The 25,063-nt window shown below is 40.5% G+C and overlaps 1 protein-coding gene across 5 annotated transcripts in view; it reads right to left on the bottom strand.

The window, feature by feature from the left end:
* Positions 1–25,063, bottom strand: part of CCSER1 (coiled-coil serine rich protein 1) — a 1,487,243-nt gene that overhangs the window by 572,074 nt on the left and 890,106 nt on the right. For 3 of the 5 annotated variants that reach the window (XM_019488094.2, XM_019488095.2, XM_059722321.1), the window contains exon 9: positions 18,421–18,498. In XM_019488094.2, the coding sequence (XP_019343639.1) occupies positions 18,421–18,498 (78 nt within the window). Of the gene's footprint in view, positions 1–796; positions 1,131–18,420; positions 18,499–25,063 lie in introns of those variants that run through there. The other 2 variants (XM_059722322.1, XM_059722323.1) reach the window with 2 other exon arrangements.

Here is a 25,063-nt window from a genome sequence, read left to right as displayed (position 1 = left end):
AATATTTGTCTGAGATCTAAATCCTCTTATCAGATGACGATCCTGCTAGGAAAGGGGCTAAGAGGATATGGCTGGTATAAGGTCCTGCTAACCTAAGTGAGGTTAAAGAGGAAAAAAAGCAGGGACTACTAGATAAGGAAACTTAAAAGTAGCTAAACCTGGAGTAAAAATATTTGAGCTGAACTTTGCAACCTTAACCTTATTGCTGATATCTGGTTTCTTGGCTAATATACCCAAACTTTGGGGAAGGGTTTTTGTTTTTGTCTTTTGTTTTTTTAAGCCAGGCACCTTTCTCAATTTACACTTTAAAAAAAAATGATCATCTATGCAATTATGGCCTCTGAATACAGTGTTCATTCTCTTTGTGTGGCAGAAGCCTCTTATAAGATGTCCTTCCAAACAGGAACCCTTTTGAGAAATAAAAAAGTGGAAAGTATTCTACACTCCAGGATTAGGTCTACAAGACACAAATGCATAAATTCTGATCTCAGCTTTCATGCAACAATAAATGTGACCAGAATTTGGTCTAACATTTGCAAAACAATGCTTAGTTTAACAAAATGGATATTCATTTAATTCACCATATATTGAAATGACTTGATCTTATGTGCACTGATAATGCAAAGCCTGTTATCACTGCAAGATAGAAAGTAAAACTTGTCCAAATTAATGGGTCATTTTCATAAACTTCTGGTTTTTAAAATATATATTTATAATCTCAGAGACAAAAGGGTCAATGGAACATAATCACATTAGTTATACTGGGTTTGCCAAAGATAAGAAGTAAACACAGATGTCAAGAATAATTTTTATTATCAATAATGAACATTTTCTTGATAACTTACTGAAGATAACTTACTGATAAATTTATTTGATAAGATAGATACTATTTTCAAGAATACTTGTGATCTTTTTGATAATGCAAAGATTATGAAATAAAATTTCATTAAATTGGGGAAACATGGGAAGTACTGGTAAAATGAGTTTCATGGCATTTTCAACAGAGTTTAATTTAAATCCATAAATGCAGAATGTCCAGATGTTGTTTTTTAATTTAATAATGATGGAACCAATGAGATGCTGATGGGTTTGTAAACTGAACCTTCAGTATATGGAGAATTCCACAGGGCCTTAAAAAAAAGAAAAAGAAAAAAAGAACAGAAAATGAAATCTTAAAAATTAAAGGACATATATTTGATGGTAACACAAATAAAATAATCTTAAAATAAAATACAATCCAGTAATATTCTGACACATTGCCAAACAGATACTTACCAGGTTATAATAAAGATGATTTAAAAGCAATGGTAAGTTCAAACAAAATTGTAATAATGATCATGATCATGGATACCAAACTTCAGAGAGTGACACACAAAATGCCAGACTTGTGTTGGGAAGAGATCAGAGTGAAGAAATGAACACGAGAAAGGCCTTTCTCCTATCTCTTATTTCTGCCTGAGCTTCATGGGGCGCATCTACAGTGCCCCTAACAGCGCATGTGGTACTGCACAGCCAGTTAGTACTTGCTTTAGCATAGTACTAAATGACTGTGCAGTACCTCTCGGTACTGTGCAGTCCTGGCGGCACACAGTTATTTTTAGATGCTACATCACTGTAGTTCATTGGTATAGCGACATAGCATCTCATGTAGACACTCCCATGTATTAGGGAATCCTACCGATAACCTAAACACAACAGGAAAATACTTTAGATATTTTTGTTCCTATTAATATAAAAAAGGAAAATAAAAGCTTCCAACTGTACTCATTTGAAAACCAGTGGAGATATATGGATTGTGTCGGTAAGGTTCCAGCCACTTATGTATTCAAGTGGGCTCCTTCCACTCCCTTTGGCATTCCAGTGAAAGTAATTCAGCATCAGGATTGGGACCTTAGGGTGAAGCACAAACTACATAATGAATACACATCTGAGAATTTTCCCTTAGACTTACCATATATATTTTCTTAAAACTGGTGTTCATTTGCTTATAATACCATGTTAGGCACTTGCAATTAACTCCTTTTTCCCTGCTGGCTTTTACCTTTTCCATTTGACAAACACAATTCTTTTTAATGGAAAAGAGTGCAACATGGCTTTATCTTATTGTTTCACTACTACTGTTCTGAACCATGCCAAAAATGACTAATAAATTGGTGATCTCCCCCAATCCCCCCATTCCAAAATGAGGATGACTTTTTAGGAACAGAAAAATATCACAGAGTCCTAAATTCAATGTCCTCAAGTGTTTGAGTAACAAAGTAGAGAATGTAAAATAAATAAATAGATAGATAAATAAAATACAGAAGCCCTTGCCCACCTGCTTGACACTAAAATGTAACTCATTGAAACCATTCTGAACCAAGTGGCAGCATCCCTTTATAAGAAACAAGGTAATGCAATAATATAATAAAAGCCTTCATACCAAGCATCAAGTTAGTAGAAAGCAGCCAAAACAAAAGAAGGAGGACTTTATTCATATTTACAAAATAGACAGGCCAACAAAAACAGAAGAGTAACATTCTTTTTCAGCCACACAGAGTTGGAAGGAGAAGACAGATATTACCAAAATTGGAAGAATATTGCCTGCAACAGGGAGACCTACAGATTAACAAGTAACGATGACTAAAAAAATACCCCCCGCCCCTCCAAGTTCATAATTCTAAAAAAGCATTGTGTAACAGAATGGTGATCAATAGGGCTGTGCACATTTTTGCTGGCTGTTTTGTTTCATCTTGAAACAGCAAAATTTAAATGAAACAAAGGGCTTCAAAGCAGCCTCAAAACAAAACGAGGGCAGTCAAAACATTTTGAAAGTTTTGAAACCTTTCGTGCTTCAAAGCTAAAGCTGGCCTTGCCTGCAAGGAAACAGAAAGTAAGGAGAGCGAGGGGAAAGAGGGGGGAAGGACACAGAAAGGGAGCGCCTTAACACACACACTGGAGAAGAAGCTCCTGCAGGAGACAAAAGAAGGGCTGTGTCACAGTTTGGCTGCTGGTGCTATTGTGCTAGTGCTCACTCACTTATTTTATACCTGTTGCTAGTTAAAGTGGTGGACTGGGTGGGGGTGCAAGGGCGGAGGAGCCCTCATTGGGACACACTACCGTGTCATGTAGAGGCCCCAGCACCAGTGAGGACATGCCCTAACACACATCACGAGTTTTGCTTGTCAGTAGCTTGAGGTGCAGTTTTCCAGAAATACCTGCACCTATCTCCTTGAAACCTGGCAGGGTTCATGACCTCAGCAGGGGCTACCATGCCTGTAGTTTTCACCCTGCTGCACCTTAACACACACGCGACATGAGTTTTGCTTGTCAGCAGGTTGAGGTGCAGTTTCCCAGAAAACCCTGCACTTAACTCCTTGAAAGCTATCAGGCTTCATGGCCTCAGCAGGGGCTCCTGTGTCTTTCACCCCCCTGTGCCTTCACACTTACAAGTGACACAAATTTTTCTTTCAAGACTTAGGTGCAGAAATTTCTGGAAAACTAAACGTCAATCTCTTTGAAACTTGGTAGGCTTCATGCCCTCAGGAAGGGCTATGAAACCTGCTCTTTTCATCCAAATCTGTCGAACAATGACAACGTTATAGGGAGTTTCATGCTTCCCCATTATAGCCTATGGGCTAAACATCAAAAGAGTGTTGAAGCAGCAAAACAGTTTCAACGAAATGAAACAGAACAGTGCTTTCAAAATGAAATGGCAATCAAAATGAAACATTGTCCCATTGAAACGGTAAAATGGACGTCAAAATTAAATGGTGCTGTTTCGCACAGCTGTAGTGATCAGTCTTTGGTCACGTACAGGTGTTATATTTCTACTGGGAGACATTCAGTTCTCCTGGTAGAAACCACAAGTATACAGATATTACACAGTTTTTCCTGGAATAAAAATGGCAGTTCTTGGAGAAAAATAACTCATATCTGACCTGGAAGAAGTTACTTCTGGGAAAGTTTCTCTAAGGAGAACAAAGGCCTGTATACTTTCCAAATGTTTGGCTCTTCCTGGGATGAGGAGAAGCTGGGCACCTAGGAAATGCTTCTCATGCTTTCCAGAAATGGGTCACTCTAATCTGGAGAAGATACATAGGAAGCTGCTTCCACCCCTCCCATAAATAGGAAGAAGGGGAACATACCAGGTCCCCTGTGTGAAGATCAAGCAACAGGTTTGTCACACTGCTCAGTCTGCTTGGGTACTGGTTATGAGAAGCAAAGCAGAGAAGTAGCCACCTCCTACTCCTCACAAAGGGGTGTCCAATGTGAGGGGCAGGCAGGGGACTTTGCCCCAATGCTCCAGTCCCCCTGGAAATAAGGTAAATGAAGCAGATTCTGCTCCCTATGCTTTCCCCAGGTTGGGATCACTATGGTTTGGTGGTAGAGGCTTATGTTTTCAATACTAAAAGTACCAGTTTCCATCCCTACTGACAGACTATTGTTGGAGGTCATTACAAAGGCATAACCTCTACAGGCATGTGGACCTCTTAAAGGCATCAGAGCCTTGGGATAAGATTCTTCTGCCAAGTAAAACATTATGGATATGTGAACTGTTTCCCTCTCCAGTGAAAAATGTACAGTAAGGGCATGTTTGCGCCGCAGCGCTGGGTGCTTTTAAAATGCATGTTAGTGCTGAGAAAATAGCAGTGGTGTGCTTTTGAAGTAAAACACATCAAAGGTGTTTTTGTTCAAAAGCGTACCACTGCCATTTTCTCAGCACTAATGAACATTTTGCCAATTATACAAACACATGCAATGTAGTGCCATGCTCCTTAACTCATGTGCAGATCTCCAGTGCATTGGAGCAGACAAATATATGTGTATAAATGCCTTAACAGCTTAATAATGATGCTAGTTAATGGAGTTGCCCTTAGTTCAATTGGTGGATTCCTGCCTTATAAAACTTGATGGGACAGTATATATGATGGTGGTAGTGAGACGGCACTCATTTAAAAAGAAAAAAAAAATCTCATACTCCTCTCAAGCCTACCTTCCATTCAAAGTGAGACTTATGCATAGGAACAGTTTTAAAATAAATTATTAAAATGCAATTAAAAAGGCTAGACATAAAGAGGAGAGGGAGGAACCGTAGTCTTAAAGAAGCAACCATGCAAAACAGATGTGTACAAATTCACCAAGAAACAAAAAGACAATTCGTTGTTCAATATGATTTGTGTAGGGTTCTTTGGTATTGTTTATATATCCAGAAATTTTGCATTGGGCACATTTTAAATTTTTTAAAAATGAATACATTGTAGACTAAGAATATACCTGAAACATTAGAGGAGCGGGGCAGTAGCATTAAAAACATAGTTTATAGACAATTTATCTGGCAACAGCCAGATGCTTGCTTACTTGCTTGCAAGCTTTCTTTCTTTCCTTTTTTTTTTTTACAGTATAAAGGAGAGAATGCCCTGATATATTTCCATTTCATTCCAGTAGATTGTATATACCTTATCCATGAATATATCTAGACCTCAGTAATGAGAATAAATGATTCACTAAGATGTTGCTTAGTGGTAATGTAGTGGGGGCAAAGGAAAGGCCAAGCTGCAGGGATCTGGTGGCAATGGCAAAAGCCCCACACCACTGAACTCGCCAGCAGTATCACCAGACCCTGAGCCACAGGAGCATGGCAGCAGCAGTGGGATCACTTCACCACCAGCAGAGCATGCAGAGCTGCAGGAAGCTGGGGGCAGAATGGCTGCACTGTCAGGGGCAGAATGACCATGCTGGCAACAGCCCAGCACCCTTGGACGCAGGAGCAGGATGGCGGTGGCGGGTTCAGTGCACCACAAAACTTACCATCAACCCAGTGGCATCCCACGCTGCAGCCAGCAGGAGCCCAGAGACGGGACAAAGAAAAAACGCTGGTGCCAGCATGGATGTACTTTGTAAGTACATGCCAACACCAATAAAAGCCCTGTGCACCAGTCCAAAGACAGGACTGGAAGGAAGTCCCTGGCAGCCTAGGGCATGCTGCGGGACAAGCGGAGAGGTGGAGAAAGATGGGTGGTGGTGGCCCCCGTGTGGGGAGCAGCCCCCACACACTGACTCAGTGGAGTGAGTTGACGTGTTAGAGGAGGAGACCTGGGAGCCCTACTGTGAAGAGGGCCAACAAGGTCGACAATAGACCTACAAGGAAAGACGAGGATGATGGCTGACAACAACACTACCTCCGTGCAACACCAAAGTAACAACAGGTTGGCACTAGGTGGGGTGTAGGGAAGGTAGAGCCCTAAGATCCTCGCACTACCCAGTGACCATAGCTAGACACCACTGAATGGGGAGTAACAGCAGTCCCCAAGGTAAAAATTTCCATCAGACATGTCAGGCGAGAAGCTTCACTGGGTTAGGTAACTGGTGCCAGGGCAAACTGTTGGCATACAGGACCGCGGTTGGCTCGGGATGACCAAAATATCCTAAACAGGGAGCTCCAGACTGGCACGGGAAGTTACAGGTAACCATCAGAGGAATAAGATGATCAGCCTTATCAAGTTAGTCTGCTGTGTGCCTTATGTTGAACCATACAGGGTGCATCTACAAGATATGTTTACTTCTGAGCTAATTAGCTTTGCAGGAAAAATCTTGTTGTCTACATGTGTAGCTCTATTCATATTATACAAATACCACCCTGCTGCAGAGTTTATTGTGTGCAGCACCGCATGTGCAGATACTGACATGGCTGACTGGGGCATGAGGGTGCTTCAGTGCAGGGGCTGCCTGCTGCTGCCTAGTCTCATATTGGAGCACCTTCGTGCCCCAGCCAGACCCTTCACGGAATGTTAAGCCAGGCTGGAACAGCCCCAAGTTGGCAAGGTGACCCCCAGGTCCCTTACCAGCAGAGACTGCTCTGGCCTGGGTCAATATGCTACAGTCTTGGGAGCATGTGTAAATGCAGTGCCCAGAAGCAATAAACTGCAGTGCAATATGTGCTTGAGTTTATTGCTTTGCCTAATATGCACATGTATATTGCTTTGCCTTATATGCACATGTGACCTCATAGTAGGAAAAAGCAACTCTATGAATCTACACACGTAAACTACACTATGTATTCACTATAGGTAAAAGGCTGCTTAAATCACAGTTAGACTTACCAACTTTTTTCCAGGTTTTTGTGGCATAAAGATCAAATTCTGCAGATATTTTGTTGATGTGCACTGGTGGCCCCACCCCTCAGCCCTGATTGGTGAAGAGGCCCTGAAGGGGAGAAAGGATAAGGGGGCAGTGGCTATCTTGACTGCTGGCTGCCCTTCAGCAGCCACACTCCTCAGTGCTGACTGGTGGAGGAAGGACGACAGGGAGGCAGCCATCTTTTCTGCTGCCCTTTTTGCTACCCTGCCAGCCAGTACCTTCCCCTCCCAGAAAGACTCAGCAGTATCGAGGACCACTGGCTCCCACTGGGCAGCCAGCTATTTTTATTAAGTTTTTTGTTGTTGTTGTTGATTATGCGGACAATCCTTGATTTTGTGGCTTCCACAAAATCCATAAAACTGTGATTTAAGTAGATGACTAACCATGGGTGGAAGTAATGAGAAATCATGCAAAACTAGTGAAAGGGGACAATTACTGAAGACATGTGCACAGAGGAAGTACGTTATATCTAAATACATTATAAAACTAAATTTAATAGCTGCCCTTACCTTGCAACAGTCATTAAAGTATCTAACTTCTTTTCACCCATATATTTCATTGTTTAGTCTCCAAAACATGATTTTTTTTTAACTCTATCCCCTGTTTACCATGATACTATCTTACAGCTTCATTTCCTTGCTAGTGCTTGGTTTCCCTTCAGCAAAGATGACAAGCAACATCAAATTACAATTGGTTAAAATTAGCAAAGGGACAAAGCCAGGCGTATGTCTCCAGATGTGAAAGACAATTAAAGTATTTAAAGGGTGAATGAGAGCTACTGAATCTTCAGTTTCATATAGGTTCAAGTAGAAGGGGAAAGGGATAAAAATAATGACTTATAGATGTAAAATGACTCAGAAATTATACACATCAGATAGAGATATTTAAAGATCAGTAATACTAAAGAGTTTTAAAGAATGATTACCTGTAACAGAAAGTGAGTTGTAAACATTTCCTTTCTAAATAATAACAAATAGAAACTCAATCTAGAGAAACTTTAGAGAGACTTGACTGGCCAGATGCTGCCAACTGCTTTAATTACACCTCTGAAGAAAGAGACAGGGTTGATCAAGATATATTTTTATGATGGGTTTAAGAGTTAAAAAACAAAACAAAACAACGCCCCTCTCCCCCCACTCCAGTGCTTGTGATACTATAACAACATACTGGGGGTAATTTCATATGCCAGTTAAAGAAGTAAAAAACAGAAAGTCAACTAAGTCCTAGCTGCAAGTGTGCATGCAGTTAAGCTCACACGGCTGTAGCTGCAGCTTGTGTAAGTAAGTGGAGTTCCACAGCAGCTGAAGAGCTGGCCCACAATTTAAAGAATATTGCATTATATCCCGAGCAATATGTTGCCCCTTCAGCAAATGAAATCTCAGCAGTGCTATAGTTTTAATATACTTTCTGTTTATACACAAAGTTCCACCAAAATACTTACCCAAAATCACATAAACAAATAAAAAACAGAACAAGTCAAATGAAACCATCCTACGTACATTAATCTCCATAACAGTAATAAAAAAACCCACTCTAACTTATCAGAGGTGGTAAACATTCCATTAGAGACAGCCATGTTAGTTTAGATACATTAGGTATGCACCCAAAACCCATCTGTCCCAGTACCCTGAATAAAGTAGAACTACTGAATCACAACTATTCTTTTACCTTGTGAATTATTAAAAGTTTACAATAAAAAAGTAAAACATTAAAAACCACATCTATATTTATATGCAGTCTTCTAGCAGGCATCCTTAGGGAGAGCTACAGATGTATCAAACAGTTGGAGTCATAATCAAGGATCCTGGTTTTCTCTGATTTAAAAAAATCCCCAATTAAAAAAAAAAAAAAGTAACCCCAAATCCACATTTCCTCATGATTTAAAAGAACCACCATTAATATATATTTAATCACGGAAAAATGTGGATTTGGGGTTATTTTTTCTAACCAAAAATTGGGGACTTTTTTAAAATCAGAGAAAACCAGGATCCCTGCTCAATAAACAGATATGCTAAAATGGCCTTCATACAAGCCCCAAATTCAACACCTGGTTGTTATACATCTGCATGGATAACACTCAGTTTTAAAATAAACTGCTTTTCCTATATCTGAATTGCAAGATCAGATCCCACATATGAAGTAGAGTACAGTGTAAGATTTCTCTTAGAAGTAGCTTCCTTACTCACTGCCTTTTTAAAAAAAAAACATGTATTTTATTTTCTATGAAATACTGAAAGACCTCTACTCATCTTTCCATAGTGCATTTTCCATTCTTTCAGGTAATATTAGGGTGAAAAATCCCACAAGCCTGTAGTTTTAAATTTCTATTTCTAATGTATGTGTGCGTGCATGTGTGTATGCACACATTTTGAAAATATTTTACAAATATATACAGAATACCTCATGGAAATAAATGCCAGAATGTACAAGTGGATCAAGGGTTTATAGCATTCCAAATCAGAGACTGCTATCTCTGGATGTCATCCAAAAACTGATTTTTAAAATATATATATTCAGTATTGCTGTAATTCTGATTAAGTCAATGGTAAAACACTTATTGGCATCAATATAGAAAAAAGAAAGGTCAGCATTTAAGTGCTTTACAAAGAAAATTGTAGGCCTAAATGTATAGGGCCAATTTTTTTGAAGGCAAGTACACCTGCAAAAGAAAGAAAGAAAGAAATGTGTTTAAAATATTTTGTCTGTATTATCTAGAAGTAATTCCTCCTATCTGATCCCTCTTTCTAAACAATTAACTTGGATAGAGCCTTAAGTATTAATTACTTTTACACAAAAGACATTGTGGGACAGATTCTTTCCTTCTCCTGCCTTCATCATGCATATATTTTAGATGCAACACTTTGTCTCGTAAGTCCATCTGAAACTGTCTTCCTTGTCAGCAACAACAGAAGAAAACTCCCCCTGATGAACCTCAGATTTTTCTTCTCTCCTTCCCAGAGATTATTTTCTTGGGAGGGAAAAATGTAGAGCGACATAAAAAAGCCACTGTAGATAGACAGAAGAATTACCTTTGCTGTTGTGTGAACATAAAGCTTGTGACTGTCAATAGGTTAAACATCTCTTGTCTACCGCTCCAGAGTAAAGCAAATATTACAGCATACTGGCAGTAATAAAAGAACAGATCCCTCACTAAGATTATGGTGGTTTAGTGTCAGTATGACTGGAAATAAAAGGACAAACCTGCAATAAAGTAAATGGAAAATTTCTCCAATGACTTTATTAAATGCTAGCTATGTCTTTCAGTTAGTTTTACCTTCATTGAAACAAATATAAAGGTGTCCCAGGGATGCCGGGGTTTGAAGGGTACCCCGGGGCCGGACCAGGGGGGAAGTAACCACTTACTTACCCCACGCAGAGGCCGGGACAAGCAGGGACACATGCGCGACGAGACCGCCAGTGCGGTTTGTAAGCCACGCTTATATACAGCTGGGGCCGGGCGACGCTGGCGGGAGACACCGCCCAGCAGAGATAAAAGGCAGCCCCGGAAGCGGGGCCGGAGGAGAGGTGGGGGAAGCCTGCAGGGAACCCCGAGAGCGGGACCCGTGCCAACAGGGCACATGCATCCGGCCCGACGGGGCCAGCCGAGGCAGCGGTGTTAACTGCAGCAGCTGCCGGGAGAGCGGCGCTGATAGCAGCACCGGCAGCGGTAGAGAGAGCCGCCGCGTTAAAGGAGCCGGGGGAGAGAGCTGCGGCTATAGCAGTGAGGAGTGCGCTCTTAAAGGAGCCGCGGATAAAAAGGAAGAGGACGTCGGCAGCATGACGGGAGGAGGAACTGGCTACCGTCGTAGCAGGAGTGCGGGTGGTGGAACCGGTGAGGTAACCGAGTGCGGACCCCGCGAGAGAAGTGACAGACAGGCCGGCGGGGAGCCGGCAGTGGACTCGGCGAGGGAGAGAACGCCAGGAACAAGACTCCCAGAGAGAGGGAGCCACAAGCCCAGGGAGTAGGCACCCGGAGAAGTCGGTGGCCTTAAGCCTCCTGACAGGCCGGTAGCCAGGGGGAGCTCATCGGTCGGGGCTTAGGCACCCGGGTCACGGCCTGGGCTAGGCGTGATATAGGAGTTGGAGGTTTAGTTTTAGTATTCGCTTCCTTTTGGGGGCTAGCTCGTGGCTGTAGTGTTGCGGAGGCCCCGGGACCATATGGGCTAGGGGCAGCCGAGAAACCAGGAGGGGTGAGACCCCTAGGCAGATTCCAGCCTGGGTAGTTTGGATCCCCGAAATAAGGACCACCGGGAGATTCAGGACTGGAAACACGGCGGGGCCGCCTGAGGAAGGCCACTAGAAGACCAGCAGCAGCAGGTGGTGATTGGCCGGGGTGTAGGGGAGGTCGGAGCCCCGTGAGTGCCCGCCGAAGGCGCAACGACCCCGGGAGGCAGCATTAACGGAGACCCCCACCACTGAGGTTACATTCAAAGTTGTGGCAGGCGAGGTTAGGGGGCCTCCCGTCACCACCTGAGGCACCTCCCGGGGCCCTCTCGTGAGCTCGTGGCCAGTGAGAATGGCCACTCGGGCTAGAGCAGCCCGGGAGCGCCTGGTCGAGCGGAGGCGGGCACAAAAGGAAACATGTTAATTTAAAGATATAAACATCACTATAAGCTTCAGTTTAGAGCAGTGGTGCCCAACCATCCAACTCCACAGGATCAGGTGAGTGGCACAGTGTCAGCTCACAGGCTGGATCCCATGTTGCACAGGCGTGCTGACCTGATCCCACATTGTCTGACTCATAAGTGTGAGAGGTGGCATGCAGAGTCATGCTATCTGACCCCTGGGGTTACTCATGGGTGTGGAAAATGAACAGCAAGAAAGCAATAAGTCATGCTGCCACTACTCCCATGCTCCAAAATTTCTGGAGCCTAGTGGGCTGGGTGACAGTACTTCATGGGCCAGATCAGCCTATGGGCCAGGAATTGAGCATCCCTAGTTTAACACATACATGGGGAGACAAAACCATGACTGCTCTTAAGAGTGCTATTTCAAATAGTACAAAACATAGTACAAAATAAAAGTCCTAACCCTAAGAACCCCACAGAATGAACTCCTTCTGCTCCCTTAACCACCCCCCACCCCTTCTGAAAATAGTGCTGGGGCTGGCAGGGGATTACCCAACCCCTAGGGCCCAACGGCAAACTTCTGTTGAATCTGGGGGATCTTTGTAACTCATGGTGCTTCCTGCAAAATGTCATGGGTTACAACAGGGAGCTGCTCTTCTGTCTGTGCCCACAGAGTTTCAGAGCTTCATTACAATGATTTGAATATTTATTGAAAAAAAACTATTTTAATTTAAGGCTGTTTGCAGTGTCAGGCTACAAAGTACTTACAGTAGGCATACATCTATTTGGAAGTATCTATTTGTATAGCAGACATTATCAGAAGAATCTGCCCTACCACTTCATATAATCTTGTAATTGGCCACATTGCTATTTGACTATATCTATTCATCTTCCATCCTGTTTTAATAACCCAACTGACACATAAGAAATTATTCTTTGATCTCTTAATAAAATAAGTCTGTGCAGAAAAGGGAAGGTGAAGGAGGTTAAATTGGCATTGATTATTTAAGACATATTCATCATTTATTTAGCAATATTCTATATCACAAAATCTGTTGTGCTCACTGGCTTTTCTGAGATTCATATTTGTTTTAAAATGATTCTTACTATGTGCATTAGAAAGCAGAAATAATTTACTCTAACATCAAGTTGAGGTCTCCTGACAAGCTGCAGAAAGGAGAAAGTGGCTTTTTGTGGAACCTTCTGAACTTTTTCAGGCTATCCTGTTTTCCTTTTTTAATTACTATCCCTCCCCTCCATGCTTGCATACATACACCATAGCTAACTTGATAACATTTATTCAATGAATAAAGTGGTTACCCATGAGCCACTGAAGGCAATGATACTGTATATCACTAAAAGGCCAGGTCTACATGAGATGTTGACTGCATGGTTGTTACGGTGCAGGCATTTAGCACTTGCATACATAAATAATAAATGACTGTGCAGTAACTGGTGGTACTGCGCAGTAGCATCCCTGAATGGCTTTTTGGTGATGCTGACCACGCAGTAACTCATTACTACTGTGCAGTAGCTTGTTGCTACTGTGCACTAATAACAAGCTCCTGTGTAGTAATAACAAGCTACTGCAGTCAGCATACCGTGTAGATGTGGCCATGGAGGACAAAATGTGTTTAAAATATTAAGAAATACTCTATTGGAGTGTTTTTATTAATAAAGAAATTAAACATTGAACATTAATTTTGTTTTAAAAGAACCTCAGGAGTGGGGTAGGGGAGCAAAATTTATTTTTGCTTCTAGTTCATAGGTATGTCCTTTATGTCTTTTTTTGCTTGTTTGCACAGAAATAGTGCCTTTTGGCACTGATTCTGGATGGGAGAAAAAGAATAGAAATGTCCACCAACTTTTACCAAGTAACTGCAATTGTTTTTGATCACACATGACTCAATAAAAATAGACCTCACTGATTGTTATAGATATTAAGAATGTAACCCTAATTATGTCCCACGTATGATGGTGATATCCACACAGTAAATTTCAAGAGAACAAGAAAAACTGCATTCAAACTTTTGGTCACCATCCCTAAACTTGGCAATCAGCATGACCTCTTCAACAGAACAGCTTCTTTATTTTCTTTCCCACTTCCTTTCCCCTTCAGTTACATCCATACCAGACTTTTGATTTTTTTTTTTCACAATTATATATACGCACATTCATATTCAAAGGCATACAGGAAACTAACTAATAGGCTGCAGGAAACTAACTAATTCTGCAGTATGGATATACCTGTAGTAACAAGTACTGTCCTGCTGTGGAGTTTTTTACTCTGCAGCTGAGCATGTGTAAATGTTGACACGGCTGGCTGGGGGAGCTAGCTAGCCCCACACTACTTCTTGTACCCCAGGCCAGCCCCTCTGTAGCATGGTGAGCTAGGTTGGAGCAGCCCTGAGCTAGCAGGCTGACTCCCTGGGCTCCCTGCCAGCCAAGGCTGCTCGAACCCGCAATTTCCTGCAGTCCTAGGTGCACGTGTAAATGCAGTGCCTGGTGGCAATAAACTCTGATGCAATAAGCATCAGAGTTTATCACTTTGCCTTAATAGCACCTGCAGATGTGCCCAAAGACTCTTAAATAAGGTTACATTCTGGTCAATATTATTTCATACTGTGAAATATGTATATCACAACTGACTTCAATAGGAAAGAACCAATTTCACCATTACCTGTAAAGAGACACAAAATTTGATACATGAACAAAGCAAATTATGTAAACTACAATCTTGTGAAAGGTAGTGTGCTGCTACTTTGTATATATTCCCTTCACTTCCCCATGTCTTGGTTCCATTCTAGTCAAGATGGTCAACACACACTTTTGCAGGGAAACAGTTTCACTTTTCTGCTTCATCTACTTACTGTACCACAATTTCCCCAAGCATCCTATACAAGACAAATCAGTGCAGGTGGCTGTATTGTTTCCTATCAAAAAAAATCCACATCTGCTTATGTTGCCATGTCACATTAAGTTATATGAGAAAACATATGGTGACACAGTTGATGTTTCCAGCTATAACACAGTAGGGATGTGACACTGGGGAATCTTGAAGATTTGTTGGCACAAAATACTGTTAAGAAACTGCTGCTCAGAATTAACATAAAGGGAAGGGGAAGGAGATAACTTTAGTTTGATTATTAACTAACTGTTCAAAAAAGGGGAATACTATTCTGATAACCTTAGGAATCTTAAAAGTAACTCTTTAGCACAGGATATAATACCATTGTAATGATCCACTGTCCCTTCAATAATAAAGCATTTTAACTTGTCTGCATTTGAAACCATGTGAAAAAATACTGCATTTCACACAAGCATTCCAACTTAATTTTTGTAATTTGCTTATAATTCCAAGCAAATGTCTTCTTCCCCATCACTGTGAATTAATCTCAAAAATCCCTTACTAATAGTTGTGGACCTGATCCAACAACTAACTCATTGTGGATAAAGAGGTGTGGAATGGGCACTCAGTAACATCTTTGTACTTAGCTTGCTTCTTTCAAAGGCAGTGTGCATCACTGCCACTAAACTTTGCCTAAGGGCTTCAATCCTGGAGGGAGGAAAATTGATGCTGCTGAACTATTATTTCAACCTGCATCCCCTTAAAACATATTTATAGAAAGTGATTAAAATGTATTACAATAACTCCTCGCATTACAAATATGCTCTTTATTGAAAATGAAATGAAAAGATGTGTCATGAAGGTTAATACTGATTAAATGAAGAAGAATGTGATTCAGAAGCAATATGGTCTGACCCTGAGAGATACAGCATAGTAAAGAAGTGTTGCTTTCTTTGATGAATTAAGGGCATGTCTACATGTACATGACTAAATTAAATGTGCATTAAGCTAATGCGCACTAAGCAATTTTTGGCAAGTGTCTACATGTTCAGGGACTTGGCACTAAAGTTAGTGCACTTGGCACTGAAGTTAGCGCCTAGACCCTGCAGCCCTGCCATGTGCCTCTAGTGGCTGGGCAAACCTGACAATAAAGTTAGTGCTGGATCATGTCTACATGTGCATTAGTGCGCTTTAAGTAACCATGCCTAAATTTGATGCCTGCATTTGCAGGCATAAAATGCAGCTGTGATTAGCTTAATTTTACCATTTTTAATGCGCATTAAGGGTGGGCACATGTAGACACATGCCCATAATGTGCATTAAATTAAGCTAATGTGCATTAACGCATCTCATGTAAATGTGCCCTAAGACACTCAACTTATCAATGAAGCCCCTAGAAATAAACATTTATTTTCCCTCCCAACAACATATTCCCTTGAATACAGGGTACTATCTTCAAAGGGAAAGCAAAAAAAGTAACGTACGGAACTATATGATTATGAGGGGATTTCAACATGTCCTCATTTTTCCTAATGTTTATCTCTGTGCAAGGAAATCGGGAAAGTGGGGAGAACTGTTTCAATTCTACTGAGATGGACAATGACTTGGGAGCACAGGAAATTAGGGCTGGAAGGCACCTCACAAGGTCACCTAGTACAGCCTCCTACAGAATCATCTCTAACTAAACTACCCTAGCCAAATGTTTGTCTAACATACTTTTGAAACTTTCCAAGCATACAGATTCAACTTCTCTAGGAAGTCTGTTCCAATTCCTGACCACTACCACAATCAGAAAGTTCCTCTTAATCTCTATTTCCCCTGCTGAAACTTAAGGCCACTGCTCCTAGTCCTTGCCATAGAGAAAAGCCAATCTCCATCCTCTCTCATCCTTCAGGTATTTGAAGACTATTATCAAATCCTGCCTCAGTCTTCTCTTTGCCAGGCTAAATGACCCTAGTTCTTTCAGCCTTTCCTCATAAATCTCACCTCCCAGGCTCCTAATCATTTTTGTCACCCTGCACTGGCCTCTTTCCAAACTGTCCATGTCATTCTTGAAGTGTGGGACCTAAAACTGGACACAGTGCTCCAAGTGTGGCTTCATCAGTGCTAAATAGAGAGGGAAAATCAGTTCCTTTGATTTGCAAGTGACACTCCTATTAATACAACCCAGAATGCTGTTGGGTTTTTTTCAACAAGTTTATACTGTTGGCTCATATTCAGCTTATGGTCCACTGTAACCTCCAGATTATAAAAGGGCAACCTTTCCATGGCAACTAAATATTAAAGAAAACTGGCAGATGCCAGGATGGATCAGTTGTGGCTTGAGGTTCCAAATACAAATAAAATTTGTCTGAATATGCAGTCATAGCACAGAAATGAGACTATTCACTTATGCAAGAGAAAGTATGTCAGGTTTAAAATTCTGGATGATAGAGTCCTCTCTTGGGGCTAAGGGCTAATTTCCTCCAACACAGAGAGGCAATATGTGTACCAGCACTCAAGCAATATGAAAGCCATCTTGCTGGGTGCATTTGGTACATTCCCAGAGTACTCAAGCATTTAAACAGGTTTTTCTTACATTTGCAACATTTCCCAAAAGCTTTCTAATCATTTCACAATTATGCAGAGGAATATGGCAAAACAGGTTGCAGATATTGCTACCAATACGCAAAAACAAACCAGGGCAAATGTAAGGAACAAAAAGTTAAAACTTTATTCCAGTGTGAGATGTAGAGGAACAAACAACAAACCTTGTTGTTTAAAACAATGTTAAATGTGTCTACACTCTTAAAAAAGGTTGTCATCATTCAGGAAAGCATTTTAGCATGCACTCTAGTTCATACTCACTTAGAAAGACGTGTAAGTACTAACAAACTTAAATACTTTCTCAAATAAGAACACTTCTGAATTAAGCTGGGGGCTATTCATTTATATAAACTGCTAAACTGTTTTCCTTGTACACACTTCAAATTGAAAAGTAAAGATTTTACATGAGAAGCATACCTCACCTGAGGCTTTTAAGACACTAGTTAGACCCCAAATAGTCCCATCAATAGTACATAGACAGACTACTGAACACAACAGAACCACATTCATGTACCTCATGATATAATCAAAGCCTTACTTGGTACAGCAACCTTCAAACATAAGTATGGTAAGAAACTCTTACATTACAAAAAATCCAAAAAAAAACACAAATAAAAAGTTGGGCTGCACTTAAGTCAAGATTCATGATTTGAACATTCTTTATCCATACACAGTCAGGCATAAAATTATCCAAACTCACAAAGAAAGACTTTTGGCAGAGTACACGTGTACCACAGAAATAGCGCTCTTATTGACAGTCATGTTTGATAATCATGTTTCTGTAGTTTTACTGAGTATATAGACGGTATTAATGCACAAAGATAAAAATTCTAATTTTTAATTAGTTTACTCACAATACATAAGTTTTTTGAAAAGTTGCATCTCTTGTTATAGTGCTAGAGTATAAAGATGATTTGCTTGTTCTCAGGTAATTACAAACAATAACTTAAGTTGTTAATAAGCGAATAAACACCTTTTTAATACCAAAAAAAGAAATCACAGTCTACTAATAGGTATCCCCCATGTGTTTGTGGCTATTCCAACTCTGCAGAATATATTGGAGCTGTTGGTAAAACAGCAATTAATAGGATATCGGTACACTGACAGGTAGCTGCAATTATCTTTTTCTATTGCAAAAGGCATTTGAGAATCATTTACAAGAAAGAGATGAACAGTGTTCTACTAAATCCTATTAAATCAATGCATGGACACAACAGTAGCACAGGCAAATAAACAGACAGAAGTCTGAAAACCAATAAAAGATGATAAAAAAAAATACTGTTTAATACAGCTACTTACATCATGGCCTACAAGTTCAGTCTGTGTGGATTTATCTGCTTGGGAAATAAGAACCTTCTGTAAATGTTGGGCTTTTTCCTGCAAAAGAAAACAACATATTGTAGGTGAGTCATGTTCTCCCTCTCTGGGCTTTTCAACTATCAACAGCCACATAATAAGTGCAAAACTCATGCACTGGCAGCTGTTTTGAAATGGAGTATCTTGGTATTATTCTCACTGGGAGATTTGTTTCCCTGCTACTGTTATCTTATGTATCAACTGAGCCATTTATTAAGTGGACAGTGAGCACATAAATCGTGAGTATGCATGATTTACAAGGTTGATGGGAATATTACTGTAGTGTGATGCACAGGGCCCTTCTTCAGGATCAGATTTAGGTCTTCATGAACAAAACGTATTTGCGGATACCATAAACTTATCTGCAGGAAAAGGAGCTAGCTACATTTTACACAGCAAAACCAACTTCTGCACAGTAAGAAAGAAAATATATGAATTAACGGTGGCCAGAAGATTTTACACAATTTTTTTCCCATCAAAATATACTCTTATCAAAGCCAAAACACTTATTGGAAATATATCAGTATATCAATCAAAATGTTCTGACAGAAAAAGTTCCTGAGATCCAGCATAAACAATTTAGTTAACAAGAGAGAAAGAGACTCAAAGAAAACCCCCAATTGCTTTGACACAGTTATGATCTGAGAAAATGTTTGAAAGGTTTTTTTTGTTGGTTTTTGTTGGGGGGGGGGGGAGGGTTGGCCAAATGATTAATAAAATACATTTGAAAAATCTTGAATCTTGTCACTAAATGGGATTGTTGATCTTCAGCCAACTGTAATATGGACCACAATTGTCTTGTCCCCCCCACCCCCTCACTCTTCCTCCAACCCTGGAGAAGTATAAGGTAAATTACTACAATTATAGAGGATGATGTATAAAAACTAGATGGAGGAGAGATTTCCATTAAGCAAAAAGGAAACATTAACTTTCTCCCCAGTCTAGTCTTTTGGATAATAGTAGTCTGCCACTACATTTCTCAATAGTGGGTGCGTCTACACACGCACTTTAATACACATTAGTTTATTTTAATGTTTGAGAGCCACTCTATTAAAGCACCTGGAACGTCTCATGTACCAGTGTCCCTGCACTTCAAAATGGCGGTAGGGGTGTTTATCTAAAGCTCATCAAATGTGGGAGGCTGTTGAAGCATGGTAATTGCCACGCTCCAACAGACTTGATTAACAGTCTGCTCTGGTGTGCTCAAATTCTAGTGCATCAGAGCAGCCTCCCTGCTTGTGCATAGGCACCCCATGCTCTTTAGTTAATGACCATTAAGACAGGCTAATGCACATTTTCCTAGTACTTCACAATGGTGGTACCAGATTTAATGCACATTAACTAAAGCACATTAATGCACGTGTAGACATGCCCAGTACATAATTACTCACTTTAGACCCTAAGATTCACACACATTTTTCTCCATTGGTCCTATAAAGTCACATGATACAAGAACATGGGTAAATGGAATCTCAAATAAGATGAACCACAGATTATACTGCACTGAGAATATAGATCCTGAATTTTCAGCCTTATCATTTAGGATGCAAGATTGGAGTTATGTCCCTCCAAATGTGAGTGTTATGTTTTAAAGCTGTCAGTATAATCTTGAATGGTGTTAAGAAATAGTCGGGCACTTCCATTAAAGATTTTTAAGCAGTGTGAAAGGAGCATCAAAATACCCAATGCCACGCTGAGATAAACTGAATTGCTAGACATAATCTAAAGTGTAAATGATTCCATGGTGCCTGTAGCTGGGCTGGTATGCATACAAGACAGGTAGTCAGTGAAAATGTAGATTGAGGAGTCAATGGGTGAGACACAGGCTGGGGTGGGGAGGTTCTGTCTCTCACCTCATGATCATAGAATGGGTATGGCAAATGTGTGCACATACCCTAGGACAAGCAAAGATGTTAATCTCTGCTGTATTTAGCAAAGTCACTTGAAAGTAGATATTTTACTTCGTTGCTTTGAGTTTAAAATTTTAAGCCATCAGATAGCATCAGCCAAGCAGATGATAGAATCATTGCTGGAGGGGAAACTTTCTGCATGATGTGTGGAAGGTCCAGACACAATCTGCTATGAAAAAGTAGATTAAGCAAGAATAACTTTTTCCCCTATGTCTTATCCTAAACTTTTCTGAAATGTAAAAGCCTGGCATAGACTGAGAGCAACATTTCTAGAATGTATTTAAGTATGTTTGGATAGAGGAAGGGAGAAATAGCGCCAACATACATACTTAGTCTTAAAGGGCTTGGTTCATTTGGTTCTAAAAAATGTCTGTAAGTATTTGGTCTTTGTATCTCCCCAAAACATAAGGGGGGAAGCTGTGTCATTATTCAAAGTAATAGGGATGGACAGCTTAAAGGATGTTCTAGGGGTTGAAAACATGTTTTAAAAGCTTTGCAGTTTAGCTATCCATTAAGTACCTGCATGTTTTTGGAAGCGTATTTTGGAAGGATGTTTCTGATGGCAACTAAAAACCATCTTCCATCATGAAAACAAAACAAAACAAAAATGTCCATGTTGTGTAAATCATGACTTTCTGATTTGATGACAGTATAATTTAATTCTTTCCATACAGTGATAACCAAACTACGCCTTCAGCTATAGAAGCACAGTGATGTTGAAGACTCAAATTAAGTAGATTTGTAAAGTACAGACCAGCGTTCCCTCTAAGCTGTGTTGTGCACAGCCGTGCAGGTGTGCACATCTTGTGCTGTCAGGTGTGCCTGCGCAGCTGCACACACCATGAAGCTTAGAGGGAACACTGGTACAGACACAGAGATACTAGATGTTCTTGGGTTATCAAATCCTCTGAAGCAAGAACACAGGAGAGAGAAACTGGGGTATGGTAAGAAAATATTGAGGCAAAAAGGCCTAATAAGATTCTATAGGGAATTTGGCGGGGGGGGAATAATTCACCTGTAAAAGAGATTTTGGCTGTACTCATGATCTGTATTTTCTTTCTAAGCCTTCCACTTCGAATACTGTTATGAACAGGAATGGAACAGGGAAATCAGCTTTAAACCCTATGGCCAAAGAAAAAAGTTATGATAACTACTTAACAAAGATTTCTTGTCAAATTCTCACTTGGTTTTATGTAGACAAGTTCATGCTTCTCTGTGCTGACCACTAGTATATAGTGAGTTCCATAAATATTTTTGATGCAGGGATCAGCTACTGTAAAACTCACAAGTTTATTGATTATCTTGGTTATTCACTGCAATATGTGCCCTTAATTTCTACACTTGAACTTTTAAGTTCTGATTCAGCTTTTTTTTAGCTTACTGGAGCCATTTTAGTACTAGAGCTATTGTACATCCACTAATATAGTACTTATTGCATAAAATTATATTTGCCATATCCAGATGTCAGTTTCATAAATTGATTTTATACTAGAATACTTAATAATATTCTTGTGGACTCTTATTTTAAGCTGCATTATCATAGATTGGGTATGGCATATGCACACATTTGCTGGTGCCAAGAGCCACACTGGGAACTTGATTTAAGCAAACTGGGGTTGGGGAAGGAGCAGCGAGGATCAGGAGAGATAGTGGATCCACAGGGAAAGATTAGTAGGTCTGAGGTGTGGGGGGAGACGGCAGTGGTCGAAAGGGCTAAAAATAGTCCATCAGAATTGCGAGGAAGGAAAAGCACAAGCCCCAAGGCTGAGGCAAGAAGCTGGGCATTCCCAGCCACAGGGCTGCAATCTGAATGTGTACACACATTTGTTATATTGGGCAAATCCATTCCCAGCCTATCTAACTTAGTCTGCCTCCCCAGGTGAATAAAGTTACATCAGGTCAGCCATTTTTTGCCTGATCTAACATCCCTTTATGCAGCCCCACCCTTCTCCACCAATCAGCAGGTAGGGGTGGGGCTGCATGAAGGGCAACCCTCTCTGGCAATCAGTGCTGGAGGGAGCAGCCACCATCTTGACTTCTCCCCTTCAGGCTGGTGGCTTCCTCCCCTGCAGGCTGAGAGGCCAAGGCCACAACAGCATTTTATTTTTCATAGGTTTTTTTTTTCCCTGGCAGTTCCATGCAAAATTGTGGAAACTGACATTTTTCACAGTGTTTGCGGAAACTGCTGTTTTTTGCAGCTTCTGCAAAAATCACGAAATCGCTATTTGAGTAGGTCTCTATGAATATTTGTTCCAGTTGCCTCCTATTTTGAATTAAAATAAATGAAACTACAGATTTTCATCAGAAATGCACAAAGTTGGGGAAGAACTGTAATTGATACGTCTATTTGCTTCCTCCTCAGCCCGAGCAATGCTGCAACATGTGGTTCCTATCCAGGATTTATTCATTCATTCATTCATTCAATGAGGTCACCTGTATTTTAATAACTACATGTTTTGCAGGAAAGATCTCTTACTACATCAGTTCTTGCAGGTAAAATTATTGGAATCACAAATGGAAATAACTCATTAACCCTAGTAGAAACCATCAAAACAGGATCACTGAAGCAAATATCTCCGGAAGAGAGAAATCACCATTTAGGTGCATGAAGGAGAACATACTTAATCTAATTTATGACAACCCTCTCCCCCCGTATAATTATGAATATTTCAAATCTTTTTTCCACAAAACTAATTAGTTGAAATAAACCAATGGCATTATTTACATTCATTTAAAGATTTCATCAACCAAGAGTTCCCAGGCATTCCTGCAGGTGCAGCATTATGGAGAATGTAGGCATCAAGTAAAGAGAAATTTAAAAAACAGCGTAAGTGTCTTTAGCAACTTAAGCTGAAAAAAACCCAAATACATTTAGAGAAAAATATGAGCAAAGAGAAAGGAGGAGTACCAGCAACATATAATTCAAAATATAAGTTTACTGACAAATGAAAAAAGATTTCTGAAAACATGCATACACATACAAAATGGGATGAGAAAGATGAGATTAGCCAGGGGAAAAGCCCAAACTGTAGCTTGTCTAAGGCATCAAAATATCTACTGCTGATCCTTTGTGATACAAAAGCCAAAACACAAATACAGAATAGTTTAGTCAGTGAAGATTGAGTTGCATACTACCAAGAGCCAGGGGTCTGCCTGGGGTATTTCCTGGTTCCTTACTCAATACCTCTAATACCAAGAAAAAGAGTATGTCAGGTCTTCATATGAAGAGTTCAGAACAACCAGAAATGAGGAGTGGGAAATTTCCTACAGAAGCAAGACATTTTTCAGGAGGGGAAAAAAACCTAAAACAATTTCTCCCATCAAAAACAGATTCACAGGCATCATTCCTACTGATTTTTTCATTTAGTTTGTTTGCTGATGTAAATTTATATCAATGAATGGATGACTGGTTTTCATCACCACTTCAAGAAATGAGTTCAATAGGATTATAAAAGTACTCAAATCTGAGAGAGATGTGGGGCACAGATGAACTTCAAGGAAAAGTCAAGGTAATAGTGCACCAGGAGGAATACTTTGAAATAACAGTGGGAAATTTATTGGGAGTCAATGACACTGTTGGCTGTACCTGTTGATCTTTCATCCAAGTTGTCTTACCAGACCCCTCACTGTGATCCCATTCCTTTTGGAGATTGGTCTAGAAATAGCAGTTTACCAGCTCCAGACAGCACTACTGCAGGTCATTCTACCTGTAGCTGACCCAGAGGCATGTCGAAGCTGCCATTTACTTTACCTTTCTTTACATTCTAACCAAAACTTGCTACACACGGCTGAGGCACTTATGCTGATGCATGCAATTTAAAATTGGGGGAAAGACATTCTTGGTAAGAAATCACAATCAGAGAAATAAATTTGAAGTAAATCAGGTTGAGTCCAACTCTTGGGGAGTACTGTTTGTTTAAACCTACAAAACTGTTTAAAACTACAAAACTAGATAGCAATGATAAAAATAGTAAAGAAGGAAAATCGATGCCCAGCCTTTATCACTTTAAATTAAAATACAGAATGAGAAACCGACCTCATCACTCACATCGCATGCCTCATGATCCTAATTCTAGAAGATACAAGCGTGAACTCCGTTGCTTTTAAGACTGTCTGCCAGCAGAAAATAAGAGTGAGACTTACACAGGCAGCAGAAAGAAGTGGTGTCCTGGTACAGTCATACAAACACAGGAATAATACATCTGGGTCTCACTATCACAAAGTTCAAGGAGAAAGGCTGAGATATAGAAACTGTAAAACTAATGGCAGTTTCCATAGCGGTAGTAAAACCTACCCCCAGATTGATGGTTATTACAGCTGGATAGGAACAAGTATCTTGGAAGATGAGCCAAGGTGTCTTACTGTTACTCTAGGGGCATAGATTTGAGCCTCAGAGGGTGCAGCTACATATGAAAGTAAGGTGAAGCAATAAACACCAGAGCTGTTTGAGCCAGACTAAACTGCTCCTGGGTGCAGCATCTATATGTGTGCTCAGAACGGCAGCAATTTGAGCTGGGGCAGAGGAGGCCTGCACTTGCTTGGGGCATGGAGAGTTAGCCCCAGGCTCCAGGTGATGGTGTCAGGTGGTGGAGGGACTGGCTGGGGCATGAGGGTGCTGAACACGTGGAACTGTGTGGTGAGGCAGCAGCCATCCTGGCCCCCACATACACGTGTTT

Source organism: Alligator mississippiensis, chromosome 2, assembly GCF_030867095.1.
Source record: "Alligator mississippiensis isolate rAllMis1 chromosome 2, rAllMis1, whole genome shotgun sequence".
Classification (NCBI taxonomy): domain Eukaryota; kingdom Metazoa; phylum Chordata; order Crocodylia; family Alligatoridae; genus Alligator; species Alligator mississippiensis.
The sequence above is the reverse complement of the archived record's forward strand: the minus strand, read 5'-3'. Positions and strand labels throughout refer to the sequence as shown.